Source organism: Podarcis vaucheri (genome assembly GCF_965113315.1).
Source record: "Podarcis vaucheri genome assembly, chromosome: 10".
NCBI lineage: Eukaryota > Metazoa > Chordata > Lepidosauria > Squamata > Lacertidae > Podarcis > Podarcis vaucheri.
Genome location: NC_138748.1, coordinates 8,858,414 through 8,885,760, shown reverse-complemented (window position 1 = coordinate 8,885,760; position 27,347 = coordinate 8,858,414). Strand labels below are relative to the sequence as shown.

General features: G+C 43.0%; 1 protein-coding gene across 2 annotated transcripts; it reads right to left on the bottom strand.

Annotated features, from left to right (window-relative positions):
• Positions 1–103: 103 nt before the first annotated feature.
• PUS7 (pseudouridine synthase 7) lies at positions 104–27,347 on the bottom strand. 2 transcript variants are annotated; one of them, XM_082239681.1, is made up of 17 exons: positions 27,046–27,346; positions 24,688–24,730; positions 23,171–23,569; positions 22,015–22,099; positions 21,813–21,914; positions 19,945–20,089; positions 14,348–14,459; positions 12,744–12,821; positions 12,128–12,256; positions 9,135–9,260; positions 8,619–8,680; positions 6,623–6,783; positions 5,777–5,903; positions 4,884–4,985; positions 3,885–4,014; positions 2,851–2,942; positions 104–1,068 (listed from the first exon to the last, which is right to left on the bottom strand). In XM_082239681.1, the coding sequence occupies exons 3-17, from the start codon at positions 23,536–23,538 to the stop codon at positions 932–934; spliced, it is 1,956 nt and encodes a 651-aa protein (XP_082095807.1). In that variant the 5' UTR covers positions 23,539–23,569; positions 24,688–24,730; positions 27,046–27,346; the 3' UTR covers positions 104–931. The 2 variants fall into 2 exon arrangements, with proteins under 2 accessions (XP_082095807.1, XP_082095808.1); XM_082239682.1 differs by lacking the exon at positions 24,688–24,730 and having other exon boundaries at positions 27,046–27,347.

Below are 27,347 nucleotides of genomic sequence, written 5' to 3'. Positions count from 1 at the left end.
CGCAAAATGACCCAGAACACAACTGCCACGGAAAGGGGGAGTTGCCTGTAAAGACATAAATAATATGGGTAGAAATTAGGGGCACAAGAACAAAAAAGGGGAAGAGGTTTCAGTACACTTTAATAAACCAAGCAGTAGAAAACATATTTTTGTTGAGTGTTAGAAATAAAATGAGAGTACAACATCATAGCTGTTCAATTAAGAATGGCTATTTAATCCTGACATGCCAGGATAGAGATTTTCCTAGTTCATCTATTGCCAGCAACAGACAAACCATAAATGTTAGAGCTAAACCTTGTTTTGTTGAGGGTACAAACTCTGACATAGTTCGCTCACTGCTTTACCCACAGCAGAAACTGAAATAGGTTGTGAAAAACCAACACAAAAGTTTAATGAACTACAGCTCAAATAAAAGCAGCTGTACACATTTGTGTACGCATAAAAGACATGAACATTCTGCCAGTTGTGAGTGCAGAGCTTATCAGCACTCTTAAGGCTAAATATATCTGTTCACTGGTTATAAATATGCATTCATCAGTACCCTATTCTAATTAGATTTCCTGAACTGCAGTGTTACGCATGCCTGCAATCAGTTTTCATCTGTACCAAACTCATGAAGCCATGTTTACTACTGTATTTGGAGAAAACATTTTAGAAACGCTTTCTGCAGACCTGAAAATACTAGCAAAGCCATCCATGTTCTTCTACGCCAGCAAAATTGCACTGTGCAGACAGCTCAAGCACCGTGTTTGCTCAGATTATTCAAAAACAAAAGTTACATTTTTATAAACACCATTTTACAACGAATTTGAAATTATATACCTCAAGCTAATACAAAAATACAATTTTAATTAGAAATTGCCTGGATAGAACTAGTAAATACGAAACCAGTTTCATGTTAAAACTTTCATCCAATCACTGCGAAGGATCTTCAGCGTAGCCATATTGTGTTTAACTGTGTCTGGTTTTTTATGCTTGTGTCCATTTTTAGCACTTCTCGAATGGCCATTGTAGCGTAAGTTGATGGGGGGAGAGTGAAGTCCATCTTCAAAGCCTTGTATTTGCCTTCTGTCATAAGTAAATTAATGTTTAGGAGAAGAAGGGGAAAAAACCACGGGTTATCAAACATGCCTAGAGTTTGTCAAACAGCTGACTTCCTCCCCCAAAGGAGCAAAATATCAACCAGTGTTAAGTTTGACGTAATAACTTCAGAAGAGATTGCTTGATTAAGCCCATCTATTCAGCATCCTGTTCTCTGATGCTTGTGGAAAACCTGGGAGCAGCACCTGACCAAGAGAGTGATCTCCCCTCCCGTGGTTTCCAGCAGCTGGTATTCAGAGACACATTGCCTCCAACCGCTCAGTTTACATCACTCCCAAGATCTTAATGTTAAACATACACTCAGGTGGGCTGCCACTTCCTTCCCATGGGATCTCTCAACCTGCTTTGCAGATTTGAAGTCACAATGACGGATGCCTTTAAGCAAATCAAGCCACAAGATGTAGGCTGGGAGAAATATGATAGCCATGTTCAAATATATAAAAGGATGTCACATAGAGGAGGGAGAAAGGTTGTTTTCTGCTGCTCCAGAGAAGCGGACACGGAGCAATGGATCCAAACTACAAGAAAGAAGATTCCACCTAAACATTAGGAAGAACTTCCTGACAGTAAGAGCTGTTCGACAGTGGAATTTGCTGCCAAGGAGTGTGGTGGAGTCTCCTACTTTGGAGGTCTTTAAGCAGAGGCTTGACAACCATATGTCAGGAGTGCTCTGATGGTGTTTCCTGCTTGGCAGGGGGTTGGACTCGATGGCCCTTGTGGTCTCTTCCAACTCTATGATTCTATGAAATACGGATCTGCAGGAATTCGGAATCTGATTTCCTGGGTGGGAATGTACAGAGCAAGGGAGAAATAATGGGTGTTCCCTGGGCGCTGTCATTACAGGAGTACACACATATCCTTTATAGTAAAAAAGATAAAATTCTCTATGGCAGCCTGTCTCAACCTTGGGTCCCCAAATGTTGTTGGACTACAAGTCCCATCGTCCCCAACCACTGGTCCTACTATAGCTAGGGATAATGGGACTTGTAATCCAACAACATCTCTAAGGTAGTAGTGAAGGATCAACTCAACAAAACCAGTCTGCTAGCAAGTCCAGTTGCCCCTGAAAGAGCTTGCTCCAAGTTTTTTCCCTTTTGCCTTTAGACTGGCAACCAGATTTTTGCCAAGAGGCATCTGATATCCTCGAGCAACTATTGCAAAAGAGGGTGAGGTGACCAAGAATTGAGGACTGTCTTCAATTCTCCCTCAAATGGGAGATTTGTTTTGGCAGCAACTTTGCCTCCATCAGCAGTATCTCACATCTCTTCAAAGAGGCCAGCTCATGTTTATCTCTACTGCAAAAGTACCAGTGTTTCTGGTAAGCTGTTTTAACTCTGTCTGTTAGCTCAGTATCTAATTTTGGGAAGAAACATACTTTTTAAAGCTTTCAGCCCAACATTTTATTTTTTAACAAACCCATTGTACTAAGCAGTTAGATTCTGTGAGCATCGGTTGGGCCTTATGAACATCTACTGTTCCCAAACCTAATTCTGCGGAAAGCCATCTAATTAGATTTTAATTTGATCCTGACTTGTTTTTAGGAGGTAATTTAATTATTGTTTGATTTTATACCAATGTTATATATTTGATGTTAGCTGCCCTGAGCCCAGTCTCGGCCGGGGAGGGCAGGATACAGATAAAAGTAGTAGTAGTAGTAGTAGTAGTAGTTGTGGTTGTGGTTGCTGTTGTTATAAAAAAGGGACACGCATGGCTGAATAATCATATATGGCACAATTGAGAAAATATTACCTGTTGCAAGAACTGCAGGTGGTTTTCCTTCCAGTTTATCTAAGTCCGTATTAAATAATGGAATCTTAGGGTCATCATATACAACTAGCTCCCTTTAAAAAAGAGAGAGAGAGATTTAAAATGTGCCCAACAATAAGAATCATATACCTGTACAGTCATACCTCATGTTACGTTTGCTTCCAGTTGTGCGTTTTCAGGTTGCGTCCCACGGCGACCCGGAAGTACCGGAAAGGGTTACTTCTGGGTTTCACCGCTCGTGCGTACGCAGACACGCAAAATGATGTCACGGACATGCGCAGAAGTGGCGAATTGCGGCCCGCGCAGGTTGCGTTCTTTTCAGGTTGTGAACGGGCCTCCGGAACGGATCCCGTTCGCAACCAGAGGTACCACTGTATTAGAAATTCCTCATTGCAACATTGTTCTAGGAGACTGTTTTATACTTGGTAGAAATGGTTCCCCACATCTGAGCTTGAAGATGGCAACCTGTTTTCAGTGCAAAGCCTGCTGGCTTAAACACTGCAATACTTTCCACGCCTACTCAGTTCCTTCTGAAACCAATGGGATTTATTCAAGTAGCTCTGCAGAGTCTTGCGCCTGAATCTTGGAGGACTTGGGATTTCTTTCTAACGAAGGTTAAACGCTAAATGTTACCTTTGTTACACACATATTGGGTTCCCCTTTAAACATGGAACTTTTATCTCCTTTTTAACTGAGCAGCAGCAGCAGTATAGACTTGTGGCTTCATGCTGCTCTTCGAGATAAGCAGTGGAGCGCAACCATCACCAAGCACACATCAGTAAGCACATGGTTCAGAATGTAAAAACAATCCGCTGAATCAGTCCAAAGACCGATCTAGTGCAATATTCCATGCTCATTGGGGTGTCCAAAAGCAGGACATGAACGCAGCAGCCCTCTCCCTCTTAAGATCAAGCAACTGGTACACTCTGGAAGCAATAAAGTCATCATTTCTAGTAGCAGTTGTTAGGCTTATCATCCGTCTCCTCTGGCTACTAAACTGTGTGCTATTTACTTACCAGCTCACATCCTGAGGTCGGATGATGATCTTTCTGTAGGCTCCAGATAAGGAATAGTCTCGAATTTTGTGCTTCATGTTACTGATGTCGAGATTGTCAGCGGCTAATATTTCCTCGTAGGCTTTCCCAACTGCCGTAAAAAGACATATAAATGAATGGCAACATGGAATTCAGGGCAAATCCATTGTAAGTTTCCCCTCTTGCATCTGATGCAATTCTGACCTGTAATGCTGAAACATGGCCCAAAAGCGTAGTCTTTTTCTTTACAGCTCTATTTAATAAGGAATTGTTTGTAGGAAATCCCTGGTCCTTGGATATAAAACCTACTTTCAAGCCATTTTGGTAAGGAGGCAATCATCTTAAATAGAACTAGGGTGGCAGCAAAGCCCATGATCATATAAGCCCCTATTAATTAGATGTGCCTCCACTCCTATTAAATATATCTATTAACATGCTTCCAGTGTACCAGCTGGGGATAGAGGAATGAAGTAATGACTGCACATGCCCTAAATCTGGATGCTGCTAGACTATTTGTCTCCAACAAACTGTTTCTCTTTCCTTCCTTCTCCCTTTAGCATACAAGCTGATGAATATTTCTTAAAAAAACCTTTTCTATTTCTCCTGCTAGCCGTACTTCGTTAATGCCTGATCCTACTAGTTTGGAGAACATTATTTAATGACTGAATGATCTTCCCTTAAAATATGGTTACAACTAAATTACCGTTGATCCAAATACAGAAAATACTCCTAATTCTCCATTAATATGCAGCAATATTTATACATCAAATGTTAGTCACATTAGTAAATCCACTGAAATCAATGAAGCCAGCTGATGTCAATGGACCTATTTAATCTGTGCTTATTGAAATCAGATACAAAACCCATTTAGTTACTTTTGTACAGACACACGTACACACTAATCCCCAGCACTTATCTGCCAGCATAGCAAACCTGATTATGCACATATCATCCACTTTTGACTTTAAATAGAATTCTTACTTTTGTGCTTTGGATAGATAACATCGAAACCAGGCAACGGCATCACAACATCATGGATGGTGTAATTGTCAACATCTGATTCTTCGATATAAACAGCTGTACCTAAAAGCAAGAGGATGTTTCAAGTAATTTCCAGGTCATCTCAACCAGATTTCCTACTGAGAAATCTTTTTCTAGATAGTGTTATCTTTATGAGCTCCTTAACAAGGAACAAAGCAAAGAGGGAATACAGTTTCAAACAGGATTAGGCAGCCTGGGTAGCACAAAATTGTACACAATGGAAGGCACCAGACTGTCACTGGTAGGTACACTGACAAATTACTGGCAAATCTAAGTCCTAGTGTTGCCAGGTCCTCCCTCTCCAAAATCTGTGCCTCTGCCCTCTGAAGACCACCCCCACCAAAGCTCTTTCTTCTCCTACTTAACTTAGGCAGTGATGGCAGTATCTCACTGAAGCCCTTCCTGCAAAGCCCTCTTCCCTGTCAACACAGGGGACTTCCAAACAACCATGTTCCAGAGCTCAGGTAACCTGGGAAATGCAGTACCCCACAGGATACCAGAATCCAACTGGGAGCAACTACTGGGAGCAAGAGCTTGCTGCCATCTCCAGAGTCAGAAGGGAGAGGGGCTCAAAGGACTTTCAGATCCCATCACACTCCCAATGATATAACCAAGAGCATAATCCAGAACTGGGCATTAAAAAAAATATCTTGTTCCAATTAACACTTTAAAAGTTTGGTCTGCCAAGCCTAATTCTAAATAAACGAGAGGGTGTATGTGCTCATCTCTAGTTTTAGGGAACAAGATACTAGGAAAATATTCCAAAATGTATTATTGACTATGTGCCACCACATACACACACGCCCTGACATCAAGCAATGTTGACATTTTACCTCCTTTTAGTACAAGATCTCCTGGCACAGCAACAAGCCCATATTCTTCTATTCTGCGGCTCACCATGTTATTCCATACATAACTCTGATAGCTATGAATATACATCAAACGATTATTTCTTGGGATCTGCAGACCAGGAAAAAGTGTTAATCAACATGATGCTAATTTTGTAAGGCGCATGCCTGGGGTAAGGTAAGGTAAAGGTAAAGGGCCCCTGGACGGTTAAGTACAGTCAAAGGCGACTGTGGGGTTGCGGTGCTCATCTCGCTTTCAGGCTGAGGGTGCTGTCGTTTGTCCACAGACAGCTTTCCGGGTCATGTGGCCAGCATGACTAAGCCACTTCTGGCACAACAGAACACTCAGGCGAAAATCAGAGTGCATAGAAACGCCGTTTACCTTCCCGCTGCAACTGTACCTATTAATCTACTTGCACTGGTGTGCTTTCAAACTGCTAGGTTGGCAGGAGCTGGGACAAAATAACAGGAGCTCATCCCACTGCGCGGATTCGAACTGTCGACCTTCTGTTTGGCAAGCCCAAGAGGCTCAGTGGTTTAGACCACAGCGCCACCCAATGGACTCAATTCTGAGCAGACATATGTAAGGACAGCACTGTTAATGGTTTAAATACATGCCTGACAATACTAGGGATCTTTAAAAAACAACTCCCTTTGGCCTGGCGAGTCAGAACTAATAAAACCTAATGAAAAATATGGAAGGAAGGAGGGAGGGGGAAATACTTCTCCAGTAGGCCATTTACCATTCACCATCAATTTGACTTGACCCCCAAGTTGTTTTCAGACATGCTCAGAGACGGTCTACAAAAACAAGCAAACACTTCAACTTACTATGCCAAATGCAGAGACTATATTCTTCAGTCCGTACTTTGAAAGTCCCCGGAGCAGCTGTCCCTCCACGCACCTTTTCACGGGCAGTTTTTTGAGGGCTGCATCTGGGTCTTTCGTTTTTGCCCACTCTTCTCGGCATTTTACCAAGTATCCCTTTTCAGCTGCAACGACCATTTGCATAAATGGGAAGCGCTTTAATTTCAAACCATGTGAGCGGGTTTCCTTTTTATTTGTAAAAGGCGTTCAGCTCAAAAACAGGCCCACACAGAACCTAAGTCAATGGTATCTATAGCACAAAATCCTTCTCAGCCAGTTTCAAAACTATTCTGCATTTTCAGTTAACCGCTTGGAACAGATGGCAACATGCTATATATTGCAAACCTTACTCAACTTCCTTGAGGTTAGCCCCATCAAAGTCACTCTGAATTTCAGCAAATACCTATCCGCTGGGTGCATTTGCAAAGTACGTTGTCTGACAACTAGACCCTCAATGTAATCCACAAACCAGCATGTTGGGCCTTAAAATCAATTTCCCCCAGAGCTTCATGTTCCAGGGGTGGGCCACCTATATTTCCATCTTCAATTTGTGCTATTAGCTGGGTTTTTAACTATTCCCTACCCTGCAACCCACATATCCTTTTGTTCCCCCATTTTAAAACTTCAGGATGTGGCATTTCTGAATTTAAATACAGTGGTGCCTCGCAAGAAGAAATTAATTCGTTCTGCGAGTTTTTTCGTCTTGCGAATTTTTCGTCTTGCGAAGCACCACTGTACACTTTTCAAGCAATGCACCCTGGGTATTAACAGTTTTAAGAAAAAGGAAACAAACTTGCAAGACGTTTTCGTCTTGCGAAGCAAGCCCATAGGGAAATTCGTCTTGCGAAGCAACTCAAAAAACGAAAAACTCTTTCGTCTTGCGAGTTTTTCGTCTTGCGAGGTACCACTGTATCAAGCTCCATCCTACAGCATCAGCTTACGATACTTAGCATTATAGAATCAGGACACAATTTGAAATGAATTAGGATCTATATGTTGGACACTGGCTCATTTGACAGCAACGAGAAAATGTGCCATTACTATTATTGGCCCAGTCCTGTGGAATGCTCTGCAAACAGAGATTCAGTCGCTTCTTTTAAACTTTAAGCAGCTGTTGGAAACTGTTCTATGCTGCCAAGCTTTTGCTGGCAGTGAAGAAAATATCCTTCTCAGTAGATTTCTGATTTTAAATTTTTATATGGATTTAATTGTATGGTTTTATGTATTACTGCAGTGAACCACTCTATTACTATTTTTAAAAAAGAATACAGTGGTGCCCCGCAAGACGAACGCCTCGCAAGACGGAAAACCCGCTAGACGAAAGGGTTTTCCGTTTTGGAGGCGCTTCGCAAAACGAATTTCCCTATGGGGTTGCTTCGCAAGACGAAAAAATCTTGCGCGTCCCCGCGCGTTTTTTTCGCTCCCCTCCTTTTCCTAAGCCGCCTATCAGCTGTTCCGCTGAAAAACCCGCTTAACAGCTGATCACGGAAAGCCGCTAGACCGCTGTAGCGCTAATCAATGGGCTTGCTTCGCAAGACGAAAAAAACGCTAGACGACAAGAATCGCGGAACGGATTCTTTTCGTCTTGCGAGGCACCACTGTACAGTGCTACCTCTGGTTACAAACTTAATTAGTTCCGGAGGTCCATTCTTAACCTGAAACCGTTCTTAACCTGAGGTACCACTTTAGCTAATGGGGCCTCCTGCTGCTGCCACGCGATTTCTGTTCTCATCCTGAGGTAAAGTTCTTAACCCGAGGTACTACTTCCGGGTTAGCGGAGTCTGTAACCCGAAGTGTTTGTAACCCAAGGTACCACTGTAGCTGTTTATTGATATTTTTATTAATATAATCACTTGCTTTCAAAACACAATCAGGCAAACTATATAGAAGTGCTCCTTTGAGTATGTAAAACCACTGTTGAATGAAATTGAGTCCAAAATGGCTAAAAAAAATTACTTGCCTCCAGGACGTGGTTTTAGGATTAAATCGATGACTTCGTTCCAGTTATTCTGTAGTATAGCTCTAAAAATATAGAAGAACATCTGGTTAGTATTGCATTGCCAGCAAGGGAGGAAAATCCTATGAGTCTGCCAAGGCAAAATACAGAATCACTTGAACCAGCAAACAAGTGGGTTGGGCTGCAATCTTAGTTCTACTAAAGGTTTCAAAGGAAAAACATGCAATTCGGATAAAATGAAAACTGCTTACAGTGTGCATTCAGCAGCCAAAATTTTAAACATAGCATTCCATATGCAATCCTTCCCATAATCATATGGACTAGGAGATTTATGATTTGATTTTATTTTTTATTACTGACGGGGGCTAAAGCCGAAAAATAGCAGCCCATTCCAGGCCAATTAGCAAGGCGACAGGTGATCTGGGGTTTGAATCCATATCTGTCAGGCCCAAAATTCCTACTCACTGGTCTCCCAGCTGCTTTAAGGTGCCACATATATGCCAAATAAAAGGAGCTCACCTTCCAACTTGATATGTAGGGACAGCCGTGGTTCCAAATCTTTGCATCCCATAGTAGTTAACAAACCCAATTTCCCTGAGAGACTGCATGGCATGTTGAACTTGATCATCGGTCCCGGTTATATTTCTGATAAAAGAAAAAACTATTTTAGGAGAAAAGTACACAGGCACACACCATGTGTTAGAACGTGAAGACGATGAATTGGCAGGTGTACAGCACAATCCTATGCACAGATATATTCAGAGGTCAATCCCACTCTGTTCAGTTCTTGCTTCACCAATGAGTGTTTAGGTTTATAGCCCTGAGTAATAATAATAAATTTTTATTTATACCCTGGCAGTTCAGAAAACCGGGCTCAGGGTGGGTAACAACAAATTTAAAAAACTTAATTGATGCTACAAAAAAACCAGCATAAAATACGGTATAAAATGTGAATAACAATAAAATCAATTTAGGGGGAAAATCCATCCAATAAACATTGGATAAATAAACCAGGCAGAGGGCCTTTTCGGTGGTGGCGCCCGCCCTGTGGAATGCCCTCCCATTGGATGTCAAGGTGATGGACAACTACCTGACATTCAGAAGACATCTTAAGGCGGCCCTATTCAGGGAAGCTTTTAATGTATGATATTTTAGTGTTTTTGGTTTCTGTGGAAGCCGCCCAGAGTGGCTGGGGAAACCCAGCCAGATGGGCGGGGTATAAATAATAAATTATTATTATTATTATTATTATTATTAAACATCCATCCATCCATCCAGTAAACAGGAGCAGGGAAGAAAAATCAAGTTTATCTGCAAAAATAGCTTTTCTGACTAGATCAGTTCTCAGACCCTCGCCTTCTTCTGATGTTTCACAAGGTATTTGTCCCTCCAGTCATAAGGGATTGAAATTTGCATTAAAAAACACCACTAATGAACCAATCCAAACCCCAGATCTGCCAGAATGAGTGAGTTAGGATCCAGCAGATCTCCAGCTCAGCTGGCTGAACCCTGGCTTAGCCAGGGCTATAGTGGCGCAAGTCCTCAACTCCAGCTCAGAGAGAGATGCACAGGCTTGTTCTACATTCTGAGTCTGGTGCAAGCCCCAAAAGGGGGCATTGCAGGGCATAGCTGGACAGGGTGGGGAGTCCTTTGCTGGATCCTAACTCTATTCAGCAGAGTCACGTGACACAGCAACCCAGCAGAACAGGTGGTGCAAGTCAAACACTACTGCAAAGGCTTGCTTTTCCTCTGCCAGCAGTAGCCTCGCTCTTGAATGGGTTTTGGATCTGACGTACTTTACACAAACTAATATCAGTGTACTGGAAGAAGCAAAGATCACCAGTGTTGATCAACATCAACTTCGTTGGACTGGTCATGTTGTGTGGATGCCTGATGATGGTCTTCCAAAGCAACTACTCTATTCCGAACTTAAAAATGGAAAGCGTAATGCTGGTGGTCAACAAAAGAGGTTTAAAGACTGTCTCAAGGCAAATCTTTAAAAATGTAGTATAAACACCGACAACTGGGAAACACTGGCCTGTGAGCGCTCCAATTGGAGAACAGCCTTTACCAAAGGTGTCATGGGCTTTGAAGGCACTCGAACTCAGGACGCAAGGGAGAAACGTGCTAAGAGGAAGGTATGCTTGGCAAATCCACACCGTGATCAACTCCCGCCCAGAAACCAATGTCCCCACTGTGGAAGGATGTGTGGGTCCAGAATTGGCCTCCACAGTCACTTATGGACTCGTTATTAAAACCATGTTGGTGGAAGACAATCTTACTCGGCTACGAGGGATCGCCAAAGAAGAAGACTTTATACCAACTTAACCTAGTGTCATTGTTATGACTGCTCCCCGAATTGCTTAAGATTGTCAAGCAGCCAAACCCTGGGCAAAGTTCCAGATTCCACAATCGTGCACAGGCATGCAAACACTGCCCTCGCAGCTGTTCAGGCAGAGCTGCCTCCAGAAGAAAAAGGCATGATAAAGAAAAATCAGGCTGTGCAAAAAAGATTTTATTTTAAAAAAAGTATTAAAAAGAAAGCATCGTGTTCTGGGTAAATTAGACACACTTAAGTCCCATTAGAAACAATTTAGGTTCCACTGAAATATATCGCTTCGATCAACACTGCTGTTCTCACTCATGTAACATACTTCAGCTTTTGCAATGAAATTTCACCGTTGAAAAACAAAGATAAAAACTGGATATATATTATGTCTAAATTGACTATTTAAGTATTTGATTAAAATATTTAAAGTTGGAGATATAATATGTGGAAATTATAAAATAAGAGTGGAAATACGGTGATAAATTGCTGACTGCAACTTTATAATTGGGAACGCATGAAAGGGAGACGTGAGGAAGTCCGAAAGGTTATAGAAATATGATTCTTGGACATTTGATTCCGTTGTATCTTTTTTCATTTTGAGTTAATTTTTCTGTTTTCTTTTTCTTTTGTTTATTGTTTGTATTGTATTTTATATGTTTGATGATTTATTGTTAAAAACTTGAATAAATATCTTTTTTAAAAAAAGAAATTTCACCTTCCTTTCCTCTGCAGCCCCCTGCATACCCTCCAGGGGGTGGGGGACTCTCTGGACCAGATTTGGGGGGGCACACAGGAAAAGGAGAGAAAGGGGAAGTTATGCTGCGCTAGTGGAACGTTGCTCATGCAGTACTGAATAGAACCTAGTGGGTCCAATGCAACAAATTTAATCTGGATCTAACCCACCATGTTCAAATCTGGGCTATTCCTAACATTGATGCTACCAGACCAATCACCTCCCTTTGTTTTATCTTGGCTATAACCCTGGGTAAGAAAGACAAAGCTGGACACATTTTTGTTGACGATAGCGAGGTCCAGAAGTCTTTTATACAGCCCCCACTCTTACATTAAAAAAAATATAGAACACCAAGCCAACTGTGATTATCGTATCTTTCACACAACACAGTGGGATTTAACATAAAGCACTGAACTGTAACAAAGCAGTCTTGGAAAACAGAATTTTTACCTGAGAACTACTGTGAAATGATTTCCTTGCAATTCTCCCAGCTTTAGTGGGTGGTTCTTGTAACTGAAGTTTCCAAGCTTGAAATTCATCAAGCAATTATTTAAGTGAGCCAGCCTTTGTGCAGTGATTCTAAGCATGGAGATAGAGAGGGAAAGATTTAACAAAAACGGGGTCTCCACACAGGATAATTGATTTTGGAGTTACTGTACAGTGACTGAAGCACAGGTGCAAACTGTATTTTTGAAACCTATTTCTGAAACCGTGATTCCAGCAGCCTGTTCATTACATCTTTTAACATTCATGCTCCCAGTTTAAAACTGAAGGTTTTCAAATCTAACTGCAGCCACTTACTCTGCAGAACTGCGGGATGACTGATTCAAATGCCTTGGGTACTTACAGAATGCCACAACACTTTTATAAAATCAATTCTTTCCATCTTGCACACAGATAAGATTCTTTTTATATTGTGATTTTATTTTGTGAACCGCCTTGAGATTTTTGGGTATAGGGTAGTATACAAATTACTACTACTACTACTACTACTATTACTATTATTATTATTATATTTATGTCAGCCAGCCAGGTAACATTTAAACACCACCCTGCTTCTACTTACCTGAGAACAGCGATCTCTTGAACTGTAATAGCCCTTTTGTCTTTCGTCCCCATGTATGAAAATATGTTTGGCTTAACTCTTAAAAAAATGAGAAAGAAAAATGTTCAGCACTAGCAAAACAGGTAGGGGAAAGAAGCGTTAGAAGTTATTACCTTTGCTTGCCAACAGTGTATCATTTAAATAAATTTGAGGGCCAGCTTCCCGCTAGGGCGACCTTGAAAGGGGCTGCAATGTCAGCAGGTGGACAAAGTTGGTGGTGTAACGGATGTGACTCTCACCTCTGTACAGCAGGCTACCTTCCAGCCCTGCAAAAATGTCAGTGCTTTCTACAAACACACACTCCTTTTCATCCAGGCAAGTGTGAAGCACTATTACAATTAAAGGACACACCTTGTAATAGGACTTGAGCAAGGGCAGAGCACGACCCACGGAGGCCTGGGCTCGGAAGAGAGGGTGGCCTGGGAAAGGGGCAGGGCTTGCATGGGTCTCGAGGGTCAGAGAAGCCTAAGAGACCATGTCTGGCCTCCTCATCTGAGGTTCCCCATTGCTGATTTGATCCATAATCATGCACAGGAGAGATACTCAAGAGACATAAAAACAATCTGATCCAGTTAAGAGCCATTCCCCCCCCCAAAAAAAAACCCCTCTCCCAAATAAAAAGCATCCGTAAGGATTTCTGTTTGCCACCACTTGGATAACTTGTGAGCCGATGCCAAATGCACACTTTTTATTTATTTCTACCCTGTGCTTATGCTGAGGCTGCTTCTCTTCAAGTTCAGTACAAAGCAGAACAAAAATTCAGGGAAAGGACTTCCGACAGTCTAGGCGAAAAACACACGTCTCTGTCTCACGACGGTTAACCGCAATTAGGAGCCAGAGCGCACAAGTCAAAGCCAACCTTTTGCTTCTATTATGTGTTGCCAGTTATAGTCTTAGAAGTTGTCAGCTTGACAGGACAAAAGCAATGTGCACTGTGCCCAGGCTGATGTAAAGACTGAATTTGGAAAGCAGTATTTGAACATACACAAGACTGGACACTGAGGTCCAGCGCCGAGGGCCTTCTGGCGGTTCCCTCACGGCGAGAAGTGAGGTTACAGGGAACCAGGCAGAAGGCCTTCTCGGTGGTGGCGCCCACCCTGTGGAACGCCCTCCCATTAGACGTCAAGGAAATAAACAACTATCTGACTTTTAGATGACATCTGAAGGCAGCTCTGTTTAGGGAAGTTTTAAATGTTTGATGTTTTATTGCGTTTTTAATATTCTGTTGGGAGCCGCCCAGAGTGGCTGGGAAAACCCAGCCAAATGGGCAGGGCATAATAATAAAATTATGGTTATTACAATGCACAGAATTTCTATCTCTCTCCCTCCCGTTTTTGTAATGGAGTCTTACCGCCTCAAGATTCCACAATGATCAAAAATTACAAATTGTTACACACGGGCTACACGTTATTTCCAAAACTGACAACTAAAAAGCAGCCACTTTACCTTCAGCATGCTGCAATGTTGCCCAAACCAACCGTCTCAAAGGATGGCATTTCTACCACCTATCAGAAACAGCAAGTTTTGCAGATTTACTGTCCCCTCTTGTCAAAAGGTTGACCCACCTTAAAAATCTCGACAGCACGTTGATGGCATCCATGGTGTCCTTGTTCTCTTTGTACAAGACAAAGTGGCAATAACTTCCCCTAGATTTGGGCCAAGAATGTTTTCTTGGATCTTTAAAGACAAAATGTTAAAACATACAAAGTATTAAAGTATGGCCATTTTCACTGTTTTCCATTTAGGGTTGTTGCGGTTTTTTGTGTGTGTTTTTTTTGTAATTCAGACAAAAAGAAAGTCTTCAGTAAATCTCTCTTCCCCACCCCCCCTGCAAATCATTTGTACACTTGCTGGTGCTTTAGCCATTCTTTGTGGGGGTGGAATATATCAGGCTTACATCTTCCTTTGACAGTGCTAAATTCCTCTTGGCAACTTTTTTAGGAGTCCCTCAGAACACTGCAAAGAGCTACTACTATGCAATGTAATTCATCCCACATAACAGTACTGGGCAAAACAAAGTGTCACCACCTGAAAAGATTGTTTGTTGTAGCTTGCCCATATGCAGAGATGTCAGGGGTCCCACCAACAAAAAAAAATTATATTGGATAGTCTTAGGGCAAAGTCACACATTATCAATGCAATGATTGCACTTCTTGCCAGATATTTCATTCATTGCAAATGGGACTGAAAACTGGGACTGAAAACAAGGAAGTTCAAATCGCATTTTCCTTATGAAGACTCTTGGGTGGTTTTCAAAAGCGCACTTGGCTGGTTCACGCTTAATACCAAACCATGGTTTAGTGTTGTATTACCAAGCCTGAGGCTAGTATGCTCCTCCTCATACTCCATTTTTGACAAAATTAAACAACGTTGTGCAAGCAGAGGACTTGTCCCTAAAGTGCTAAACCATGGTTTGGTAGTACATGTGAACAAACTCACTGGTCTTGTTCCCATGTCACAGTAAATCAACCTATGGTCTACCTGGACTGTGAAGGCTCCCACGGAGGAGCTTGCAACCGCTTCACTCCTCCCTGCCCCTTTACTCTGAGCTACACTCAGTTAAGTCGAGGTTAGGCTTAGCGTGTCCTCCAAACCTGGGACCGTGGTTAAGCACTCTCCTCGCTAAACACTATCTAAAGCCAAGAACAAACCTTGTTCCCACAGCAATCAATTATGGTACTGTGGTGCCTCGCAAGACGAAAAGAATCCGTTCTGTGATTCTCTTCGTCTAGCGGTTTTTTCGTCTTGCAAAGCAAGCCCATTGAAGAATTAGCAGATTAGCACTATTAGCTGCTTTTAGCGGCTTATCTGCTGATCGGATCAGCTGATAAGCGGATTAGCGGCTTAGAAAAAGGGGGGAGGGAAAAAACCAGCAGGAACTCGCAAGACATTGTCGTCTTGCGAAGCAAGACCATAGGAGATTCGTTTTGCGAAGCACCTCCAAAACGGAAAACTCTTTCGTCTAGCGAGTTTTCCGTCTTGCGAGGCATTCGTCTTGCGGGGCACCACTGTACATCACTGCATTCAAACAGGCTCTGAGAAGATATAATGCCTAATAATTGTTTGCTCTCCTTAACCTTGGTTAGATATGGTGAACATTTACACCATGGTTCAAAATTGGGCAGAAACTATGGTCAGAACGTGCAAACCATGGTTCACATTAACCGCAGTTAAGTGTTATGATGGAAATGTATTCTCAGGGGCCTTTGAACTTTTTCTTTTTCTTTTAACACTTAATTCTCTTGTCTTCTGCTGTTTCAAGTGCAAGGAAAAGCATTATATAGAGAGAACAATATTAATGGGTTATAATTTTCTGAATGATTAACTGCTATGGTCTGCAACCAAGCAGAGGGACAGTACTTACAAACGCCTCAGGTTACAAATGCTTCAGGTTACAAACTCTGCTAACCTGGAAGAGTTACCTCGAGTTGAGAACTTTGCCCCAGGATGAGAACAGAAATTGTGTGCCAGCGGCGCAGCAGCAGCAAGAGGCCCCATTAGCGAAAGCACACCTCTAGTTAAGAACAGTTTCAGGTTAAGAACGGACCTCCGGAATGAATTAAGTTCGTAACTAGAGGTACCACTGTACTTGGGATTATTTCCAAGTTACTTTGGTTAAACTATTTTATTTATCCTTTATTGCATAAAATTTACATACCCTCAAGGCAGTTTACAAAAAAAGCTATGTAGAATGTAAGAATTCTGAGCATATTGGAAACCTAACTCTCAAAGAGGCTATCTATATTAATATTATGACAATTAGGGATCATATTTGTTGAGGACAAATTTATTTTTATTGATTTATGGCTTTTGTATGCTGTAGTGTAACAATGCTTCTCTGGGTGGCTCACAGAAAATGAGTGAGGGGCAGATGAGGCTTGCCCATCTTCTGGTCCTTTATCTCCACTGCCTTGTGGGAAAAGAAAAGGCTTAAGGAGCGAACCCTACACAAACCCAGAGTGGAGTCCCTAAGACAGTTGGGTGGTGCCTTATACACCCCTTTCTGGCAGCTAAGCTCATGACAAATGACTTGCTCTGCTTTCCTTTGCGATGCTGAGACGAGAGTCTTGTCATCTGGGCAGCCCAGGGTTGAGCCCCATGATGGGCAACAAGACTCCTGAATTACAGGGGGTTGGACTAGATTATCCTAACTCTATGATTCTATGATAGATAGGATTGGGCTGGAGAAAGGTTTATTTCCATTAGTCATGAAATTGGAAAACTGTTTAGCTGGTCTAAATTATTGTCGATGGGATTGGCATTTCATTTTTTCCTAACATGAAATGCCAACATCTCTTTCTTACCTGTTGAAGTTCTGGCCTCTGTTCATAGGCATGGGGTAAAGAGCATAAGAGAGCAATGTTTTATTTTGTGTTTGTTTTTTAAAGGCATCAAAGTGCTTCAGATGGGAACATGCAAGTTTATGTGTTATAACTCTGCAGATGTCTGGAGCATTCAACAGTGAACGTGGCGACTGACGTCTATTTAGACAGCTATGCAATGGAATCGTGCAGAGGGAGAAGTGAACAAATGGAAAGGTTTCAGCTACACACGCAACAAACTACACTGAGGGCAGCGACGCAAAGAGCGGATAAACAAAGGTTATTAAGCGCTCCATGTGTTTAGAACAGAAGCGCCTGCAGAATCCAGTTCAAAACTGAGAGTCTAATTAATACAAATTTCAATGAGTCAGGTTGTGTCGTCCCCCCACCAGTACAGAATACAGTAAACTTGCAAATTCTTACGCAAGAGGAAGTTTGTTCATATGCACTGGAGAAATTCACTTGTACTAGACGTCTGGGAAAACGTACGACTGTCTGAAAGGTCACTGCCTGAAGTTTGGTAGCACCATACAAAGACATTCACATCACCCCCTCCCTTCAACCATTTTAGAAAAATCACCCAGATAACATATGCTAACACATGCATTTTGCTCCAACAGTAGGGAAGATGGAGAGCATGGCTTGAGTATTTCTGTTTGTACCTGTAAACATGCATGCTCCATGCACAACGCATGCAAACATGGACTGTACTTAAATATATTCAGTGCAATAAATAAATTCAGTGCAATAAATAAATTCAGTGCAATTGACAACCACATCTCCCCCCAGATCTTTAATATCCTATTTTGAATCACATTAATTAATATAATAACAACAACAACAACAACAACAACAACAACTTTTATTTATACCCCGCCCTCCCCAGCCAAGGCGGGCTCAGGGCGGCTAACAAGCAATAATAAAAACAAGTTGAATGAATACAAATTAAAAACAAAATTAAAACACATTAAAATACTGAAACATTAAAATATTAAAATGTAGCCTCATCGCAGGAAGAGAAAGGAAAAGAAAAAAGAAAGAGAGGGAGGGAATCAAATTGACTCCAAGCCAAAGGCCAGGCGGAACAACTCTGTCTTACAGGCCCTGCGGAAAAATATCAGATCCTGCAGGGCCCTGGTCTCATGAGACAGAGCATTCCACCGGTCGGAGCCAATGTTGAAAAGGCCCTGGCTCTGGTTGAAGCTAATCTAACATCCTTAGGGCCCGGGACCTCTAGGGTGTTGCTATTTATGGACCTTGAGGTTCTCCGTGGGGCATACCGGGAGAGGTGGTCCCGTAGGTACGAGGGTCCTAGGCTGTGATAATAAAAATAAAATAGGCAATATAGATTTCACAGTTGTGAAGAGCAACAATATTCTAATTCCAAGACACAGAGCAGCTAGGATTGAGAAATTTATCTGCCCTATCAAGCTGCTTAAGCTGACGTTTTTCACTCTATGGAGATGAGTATCATCTACTGACTGCTGTTTAACAGATCAAGATGCCAATAAAGACACAGAAAGCAAGCCGGGATATTTTTCTCCCAGTCAATCTTGGCATATGCTGGAAAAATGCCGAGCTGCAGAGCAACCTACTGGTTGGCTAGTTTTTATTTAAAGGCACAAGGAGTACATAAAGACGGGGTTTTTTCTAGTCAATTTTAAAAGGAACAAACACACATTTAGATCAGAAAGCACCAGGCAGGCAGCGCTGGAACCCTCACGTAAGTAAGTATTTTTATCCTTAATTGTTAATTTTATTGTTAATTTGTATTTCCGAACAGATAAAATTTGTGCAGAAGTGGGGCATGACAGATTTAGCCCCATCCTCAGGTAGCACCCGACTGCAATGGGTCCATTCATCCCATACAGGTGGTTAACTTGTGGCCTTGTTTTGGGTCCAACTCTCCTCATTCCCACCCAGCAAGCCCAATAGTTCAGGATGATGGGAATTTCAGCACAGCAACCTCTGGAGAGCAAAAGGTTAGCCATCCATGCTTCAATTTTCAGCCTGGATATTTTTTCTCCTCTACCAATGCTACTCAGAAGGAACTGTGTTCAATGGGACTTATTCCCAAGTAAGCAGACAGCATGGCAGCCTACAGGGTTTTTTTCCCCCCCCTTTCCAAACTTTTTCCATTTTTAGACAGTAAGACTAGCATTTATTTTAAAACCGATACGTTTTCTAAAATCCTCACAGACTGTTTAATGCTTGCTTCCTCAGGTTTATACGGAGGTATTTATTTTCTTTGAGCAATTCCATCATACAAAATAGTGTTTCAGCAACATAGGTTGATCATGTAACCCCTGCAACTTCTTTTAACTTTATTTGTACAACCTGACTGCATGTTCAGACCTTTTTTAAAAAAAAACCCTACAGAAACCGCATTTTGAAAGGAGGGGAAAGGCTGAGCTTACATCAAATCTGCTTGTTCTACAGTTACAAAAATCTCTGTGCAGACCCAAACTAGAATATTACCATTTTCCACTACATACTTATGGACTGTCTGTTACAAGACCGTTATTTCTTTAAGGACAATTCTTCCATAGCTTTGTAAAAACGCACTAAGCAAAAGTAAGTACACAGGGATTTAATCTCCCTCCAAGGCTTCCTACCATCCTATGTGACTTAAACTAACACAATCAATGCCTAGTGAATGCTGATTTTGATTAATTGGGCTGCAATCCTACACATGCTCACTTGGAAGCGAGCTCTGTTGAGCCCAACGGGACTTGCACCTGAGTAGACACACTTGGAACTGCAGTTAAGACAAATTTTTACACACGGGTATACTATGGAGCCATTTTTCTTTTGAAAGTTTCAAATAAGGTCAAACTCACTTGCAAGAGCCTTTTTTCCAGCTGCATGATAAGCAACGATGTATTTTTTCCCATCCCGATCCTCTGTTTTAGTCTCTAGTCCTGGAAACAAAGATTTTACAGCCTGGTGCATAACGGTCCTTTTTTCCTTAGTGTCTTCAATGACCTAAGCAGCGCCATAAAAAATAATAATACAAAAAGTGATAGCTTAGTTGGTTTTTAGCTTTGCAGTTTCTTGTTGATATTGGAGCCCTGCAAGACCTCACTGTATTGCTATTTTGTGTACTCTGAAAATCAATAAATAACAAACTTAAAGAAAGGGGGGGGGAGAGAAGTAAACATCATCTCATAAACAGCAGATGAGGACAGAAGCCCATTTCTGACCATCGCTAGGTGAGACAGCTGGTGAGGGTTAGGACTGAATGCTCCTCAGGAGAAAAAGAATTCTTTGCACATTTAAAAATAAAAATAAAATAGTACATAAGGGAGAAAGCTAAGATTCAACGCTTATTTGACTTGCTAGATTTTTCTGTATGTAGGGAATATAATTCAGGTGCCCAAATCTGAAGTGACATAGTCTAGAAAAGGTGAAAGTCCTGTGAGAGTGTATGGAGTTGGTTGAAGGATGGATGGTGGCTAACGGATTGAGGTTGAATCCTGACAAGACTGAGGTACTGTTCTTGGGGGACAGGGGGCGGGCGGGTGTGGGGGACTCCCTGGTCCTGAATGGGGTAACTGTGCCCCTGAAGGACCAGGTGCGCAGCCTGGGAATCATTTTGGACTCACAAGCTGTCCATGGAGGCGCAGGTTAATTCTGTGTCCAGGGCAGCTGTCTAACAGCTCCATCTTGTACGCCGGTTGAGACCCTCCCTGCCCGCAGACTGCCTCACCAGAGTGGTGCATGCTCTGGTTATCTCTCGCTTGGACTACTGCAATGCGCTCTACATGGGGCTACCTTTGAAGGTGACTTGGAAACTGCAACTAATCCAGAATGTGGCAGCTAGACTGGTGACTGGGAGTGGCCACCAGGACCATATAACACCGGTCCTGAGAGATCTGCATTGGCTCCCAGTATGTTTCCGAGAACAATTCAAAGTGTGGGTGCTGACCTTTAAAGCCCTAAAGGGCCTCGGTCCTGTATACCTAAAAGAGCATCTCCACCCACTGAGGTCCAGCGCCGAGGGCCTTCTGGTGGTTCCCTCCCTGCGAGAAGTGAGGTTACAGGGAACCAGGCAGAGGGTCTTCTCGGTGGTGGCGCCCACCCTGTGGAACGCCCTCCCGTCAGACGTCAAGGAAATAAACAACTATCTGACTTTTAGATGACATCTGAAGGCAGCTCTGTTTAGGGAAGTTTTAAATGTTTGACGTTTTATTGTGTTTTTAATATTCTGTTGGGAGCCGCCCAGAGTGGCTGGGGAAACCCAGCCAAATGGGCAGGGTATAATAATAATATTATTATATTATTAAATTCACTTTTCTTGCCATTATCTTATTCTTTTAACAGATCTAATCATTTAATCCCATTTTCATAATCCCTTAAAATAGTAAGGAGACCAATACACCAAACTACAAAAAATACCTCTCTCATTTGCCTTTAGGCAAGAAGGAAGGTATATTCCCAAGAGGGAAAGGCCTTCTTTGCTCCTATATGTAAATTTAGTCACAAGAAGGTTGTTTACTAGCATGATGAATGTAGAGGATTGTAGTTATTCCCAACTTTTCTGGAAATTTAAGTTAAAACACTTCATAAAGAAGCCTTGCATCTTTTTATATACCCTTCACAGGTGCAGAGTTGATCAAAATCAACTTCCAAAACAGTTTGATCCTGTTGCCTCATTTTGCCAACCATTAACTTGTTTATTTATTACCTCTGATATTTTGTCAATTACCTCAATGGCCACACTGCCTTCTTTATTTTTAAAAAGCTGGAGGTCTTCTAACCGCTGCTTGTCTTCAGCTGACAACACTGTGAAGATCTCCTCCGAAGGATCCTATAAACACCACAAAATGTTAAGCAGAAATCTGGGCAAATCTTTCAACCAAGATTTGAATTATGGCCTTCCACATTTGAGCTAGGCAGAGAAAAGTTACCTCTTTATCTAAAGGCACAGAGAAGTCGTCCAAGTGGATGGTTTGCCCATTTTTTCCTATTTCATGAACAACGAAATCTGAGTATCTAAGTAGAAAACAAGTAGAAAACAAGACAGAACAGTCAACAGAGAATGGGATACAAATGTCAAACAAGAGCCTTTTCAGCTTAGATTGCAACCCTGAACACACTTCTATACTTTTAAATTTGGGACTGAGGTCTATCAGCCCTTTCACAGCAGAAACTAAAAAGGAAGAAACCAAAAATAAGAAGAATCTTGCTTAAGGGGTAGGGTGCTAAATGTAGGATTTATTCTACTTCAGCAGAGTTTCATTTGCAAAAGGAACAAGCAGGAAAAACACAGTCTAATGAAGAGACAGTATGGGCTCCCTAAAACACATAATTTACAGACTGAAAGCCTCATAGAGGCATACCAGTAACTGAACGTGTTTGTATTAGGGGATGCCCTGAATTAGAGGACCGTACGCATGTTAAGAAGGTCCGTTCTTAACCTGAAACTGTTCTTAACCTGAGGTACCACTTTAGCTAATGGGGCCTCCTGCCACCGCTGCACGATTTCTGTTCTCATCCTGAAGCAAAGTTCTTAACCCGAGGTACTATTTCTGGGTCAATGGAGTCTGTAACCTGAAATGTCTGTAACCCGAGGTACCACTGTATTCAAAATGCATCTCTGGGTTATTTGTGGGGCATAGGAATTTGTTCATTTTTTTCTCTCCAAAACACAGTCTGGCCCCCCACAAGGTCTGAGGGACAGTGGACCGGCCCCCTGCTGAAAAAGTTTGCTGACCCCTGCTCTACATCTACCCCCTCCATCCGACTACAGATTTTGCAGACTGACGTGGTTATTTGCTTTATTTTCTAAGGCTACAATTCCCAGAGTTCCCTGTGAAGAGGGACTGGACTGTTAAAACCACTCTAGGAATTGTAGCTCTCTGAGGGGAGTAGAGGTCTCCTAACAACTCTCAGCCCCTTCAACAAGCCACAGTTCCCAGGATTCTTTGGGAGGGAAGCCATGACTTTTTACCGCCTTAAATGCATTGCGCAGATGGGACCCATGTTAAAGCTGAACCAGCAAAAGTGGTTACGTTAAGCATGGATCCATCCACAGGGTTGAGCAGCAGAAGAGTTAGTACTTACCTCTCTTTCAATATTCCAGAAAAGCCCCTGTGAGAACTAACAAACTTAGTTATGCCAACATCTAGCTCTGTCAGGCCGTGCTTCATCATGTCTGCAAAGCTCTCTGGGTCTCCTTCTCCATCAATTTCTTCCAATTCTTCCTCATCTTGGCCTGCACTTCCCTCATTAAGAAGTATTTTTTTTGCATCCTCAACTGGAGGTTTGGTGGGTTTGAGCTCTGCCTCAGCTTCAGTCTTTTGGTCAGTATTCTCTCTTTCCTTCAATGCTTCTTCCAAGACCTTTTGCCTTTTAATTTCATCCGCGTTAGCCTCTTTGTCCTCAGAATGAGGACGCTTAAGGGATGCGTTATCCATTTCTACCACTTCCATTTTTAAAGGATAGAGTTGGTGGTATGAACTCCTGCAGGGGGGAAAATAGACTATTTAACCCAAAAAGATATTCCCTGTATTTTTGTTTATATATCATCATCTCATGACATATCAGTGTAGTGTACAGCAATATGTAGACAACAAAACATAAAGCACTGTTAAAAACGCTACTAAACTATTACTGAAACGATTAGCTCATCAGCCTGTAGGCACAGAAAGATCTTCAAGAGATACTTGGAAGTTAAAAGTCAGGATTCCTGCCCAATCTCTGCTGGAAGTGTGTTCAACGTCATGGGACTAATGACACTAAATATCTGATTCTAGTTAATGCCCGTCAGGCCTCTGTTACACAGGGGACAACTATGTGTTGACTGTTTTGTGTTACACCTATGCATTGTGTGTTGCACCCATGAAATAAAAAAAAACTTCCAACAAAGGCAAATGCATTCTTTTAACTGAACATGGCAGACCAAGCTAGTTTTACATCTCTTTTCAGGCACAGGACCATTGCCCCGGTAGTTTTATGAGACTATCGGAGGGAGAATGTCATGAATGACTTCTACCCCACAAAAATATGCCTTTGCAACCTAAAATGAGGTGCATAGGCACAGGCCCGAAAAAGACACAAGAGGGAGAATGGGGAACAATAACACATCAGAGCAATGGATAAATTAGATCCCTACTTGACACCTAGTTTCTATGTGCAGATGATCTTCAATGTGTCCATCTACAGTTTGAAATGGTAGGGTCCAGGAACAGTTTTGCTGTGGAATGGGTAGATTTTTCTGGGTGATATTAAACTGTTACTCAGAGTAGAACCATAGAAATGAAATGACCTAATTTAATTATGTTGGTTAATTTCAGCACGTCTACTCTGAGCAAACCTTAGTTCTAGACCTGATGGATCTGTAATTATCTGTAGTTATTCGCTCTTGATCCAGCCTACACCATAAGTGTCACCAGTTTCCCCCCATTGCTCGGATTCCACCCCCATCGCCAAGAGGATCTTCTACCTTCTTTCTGGAACTCACCTGGAGGTTGACAAAGAGCTAAAAACCTTCCCCTCCAATAAGCCAGAGGAGAGTGAACAGGCTCCCTGAGTGTAAGGGGAGAGCAAACTTGCTACAAGAAAGAATACTGTTTACTCACTTTTTCGGAACAGGGTGCTTCAGTAGGAGCTTCAACGTCCCCTCTTGGATAGGCAAAGGTGGAAAATGACAGAAGAACAGAAAAGAATATCATGCTCTATGGAAACAATCAGTGATAAATACTTCCACACAAGTCCACAACAGAACAATAAGACTTTGCATCCCCTTCTCTTCCTAAAAAATTTAAATATATTTGTCCTTTGAATCAGGTAAAGCAGCAGACCTGTTCCTTTGTCCCAAATATTTTCCCTCTACAGTAGGGACAAGCAGAAGATTTGAGATTTACTGGTAGATCTCATCTGATCTGCAACAATTCCATTGCCCAACCCCCTCAGGTTATTGAAATCCCTGATCAGTACAGTGGTAACTCGGCTTACATACACTTCAGGTTACATACGCTTCAGGTTACAGACTCCACTAACCCAGAAATAGTACCTCGGGGTAAGAACTTTGCTTCAGGATGAGAACAGAAATTGTGCTCCGGCGGCGCGGCAGCAGCAGGAGGCCCCATTAGCTAAAGTGCTGCTTCAGGTTAAGAACAGTTTCAGGTTAAGAACAGATCTCCGGAACGAATTAAGTACTTAACCCGAGGTACCACTGTACTCAGATATAGATGTGCACTTTGTATATGCAGGTGGCCGGGGAGGGTGGGGTATAAATAAATTTTTTTAATTATTATTATCCCAGTGTCTACAACCTCCCAAGTCAACACTGCATAGGGGTCCACCTTTAAGTTCCCAATGCACATCTGGCTCCCCTTGGTGTGCCTTGGGATTTTATTGGTGAAAACAAAGTAGATCCTACAAGTCTGAAATTTGCCCAAACTATAGCTCTGGCACGTTCAGGGCTGCTGTACACATACTGAGTTGTATCAGATATTAATCCTACACATAGTACTCCCACTTAAGTTACCAGGAATAACTAATTTACCTTCATTTATTTCAGTGGCTCTAGTCCAAATACAGTGGTACCTCGGGTTAAGAACTTAATTCGTTCTGGAGGTCTGTTCTTAACCTGAAGCACCACTTTAGCTAATGGGGCCTCCCGCCACCGCCGCTGTGCGATTTCTGTTCTCATCCTGAAGCAAAGTTCTTAATCCGAGGTACTATTTCTGGGTAGCAGAGTCTGTAACCTGAAGCGTATGTAACCTGAAGCGTATGTAACCCGAGGTACCACTGTATATTTAATCAACGACAACCCAAATATAATTAGTTGAATGAGTACCTAAGAGCAGTGTGTGTGTGTGTGTGTGTGTGTGTGTGTGTGTGTGTATCCCACACTGTTCCCCTAACACCAATACAGTTTAAAAAAATATAATCCGCGATTTTCCTCCTCGCTAGAAAGGCAGCACAAATTCAAGAGATCTGCTGAATTGCAACTCATTACCAAACTTAAAATCATGGAGGGACCTGGTCTGAACAAAGACATTGGATTCTTATCTCATTATACATGACTAAGCCATTTTTCACCTTCTCACCCCTTGCCTTTTCCTGTAAGACCTATTACAGTCGTTAAGAGTCGTCAACAGGCTCATCTCAGCTATCTGCCAATCTCCCATTCCCACCACCCTTCTGAGTAATACCCCTCCCCACCTTCTCTCTATATAGAAGGATCTGGCAACTTCTGTTTCAGTGTATCTGAAGAAGTGTGCATGCACACGAAAGCTCATACCAAGAACTAACTTAGTTGGTCTTTAAGGTGCTACTGGAAGGAATTTTTTTATTTTAGCACAAATTCAAGTTTGAAGTTGGCATAGCGCAACGTGCACCGATTCTCCAAAGAAATGTCATGGGCAGCTTGGCAACGCTACCGGAGAATCGGGGCTCCGAGGGGCGGGGTCCCCGGACCAGTGGCGTAGCGTGGGTTGTCAGCACCCGGGGCAAGGCAAGTAATTTGTGCCCCCTAACCCGTGGATTTGCGCCCCCTAACCCTAACCCCCAGATGTTGCGCCCGGCCCCCCCCCTGCACCCCCCACGCTACGCCAATGCCCCGGACCCGCCACGAGCCTGAAATCCAAGGAAGTGAAAACTTTCCCATTGCCGTTTGGAATGTCAGGTGTCTCCTTCGTGCACCCGAGCGCGCGCGCGCGCGCGCGCACGTCGCAGAAAGGCAGCTGGGCGGGGGCGCAAAAAGGCGCAGCTCCCCCGCGGCGCCCACTTTCGAAGGAAGATTCTCCGAAAGCGCTTCGCCTCTGTTGGGGGGCCCACGCAGAAAAGGCACCGCAGAGGAGCCCCCCTTTTTGGCGAGGGCGGCGGGGCGCCTTTTCGCCCCTCCTCGTCCCTCTCCACCCCCCAACCCGGCCGGGCTCTTCCCCTGCGCCGGCATCCGCCAGGGCGCTGCCCTAGAAACCCTGACCCACCTCTCGATCTCCGGGCTGGCCAAGGGAACCGGGGCGCACGGCGCAGCCCCGTCCGGCGCCAAGCGAGCCTCGCCGCACACGTGCCCAGCTTCTCCACACGAACTCAAGGCCCGGGCAGCAGCAGGAGAAGGAGGAGGGGAAAGGGGCGGTCTCTCTCTCTCAGGCCCACAGGCTCTGGGCGAGCTGCTCAGGCTGTTCCGGGGCACACCGGAGAAACGCGTGACGTGCGCCCTTGCGCGCCGGGCACAGCCCCGGCCAAGCAGCGCGCAGGGCTGGCTTCTCCTCCTCCGGCTGGCGGCAGG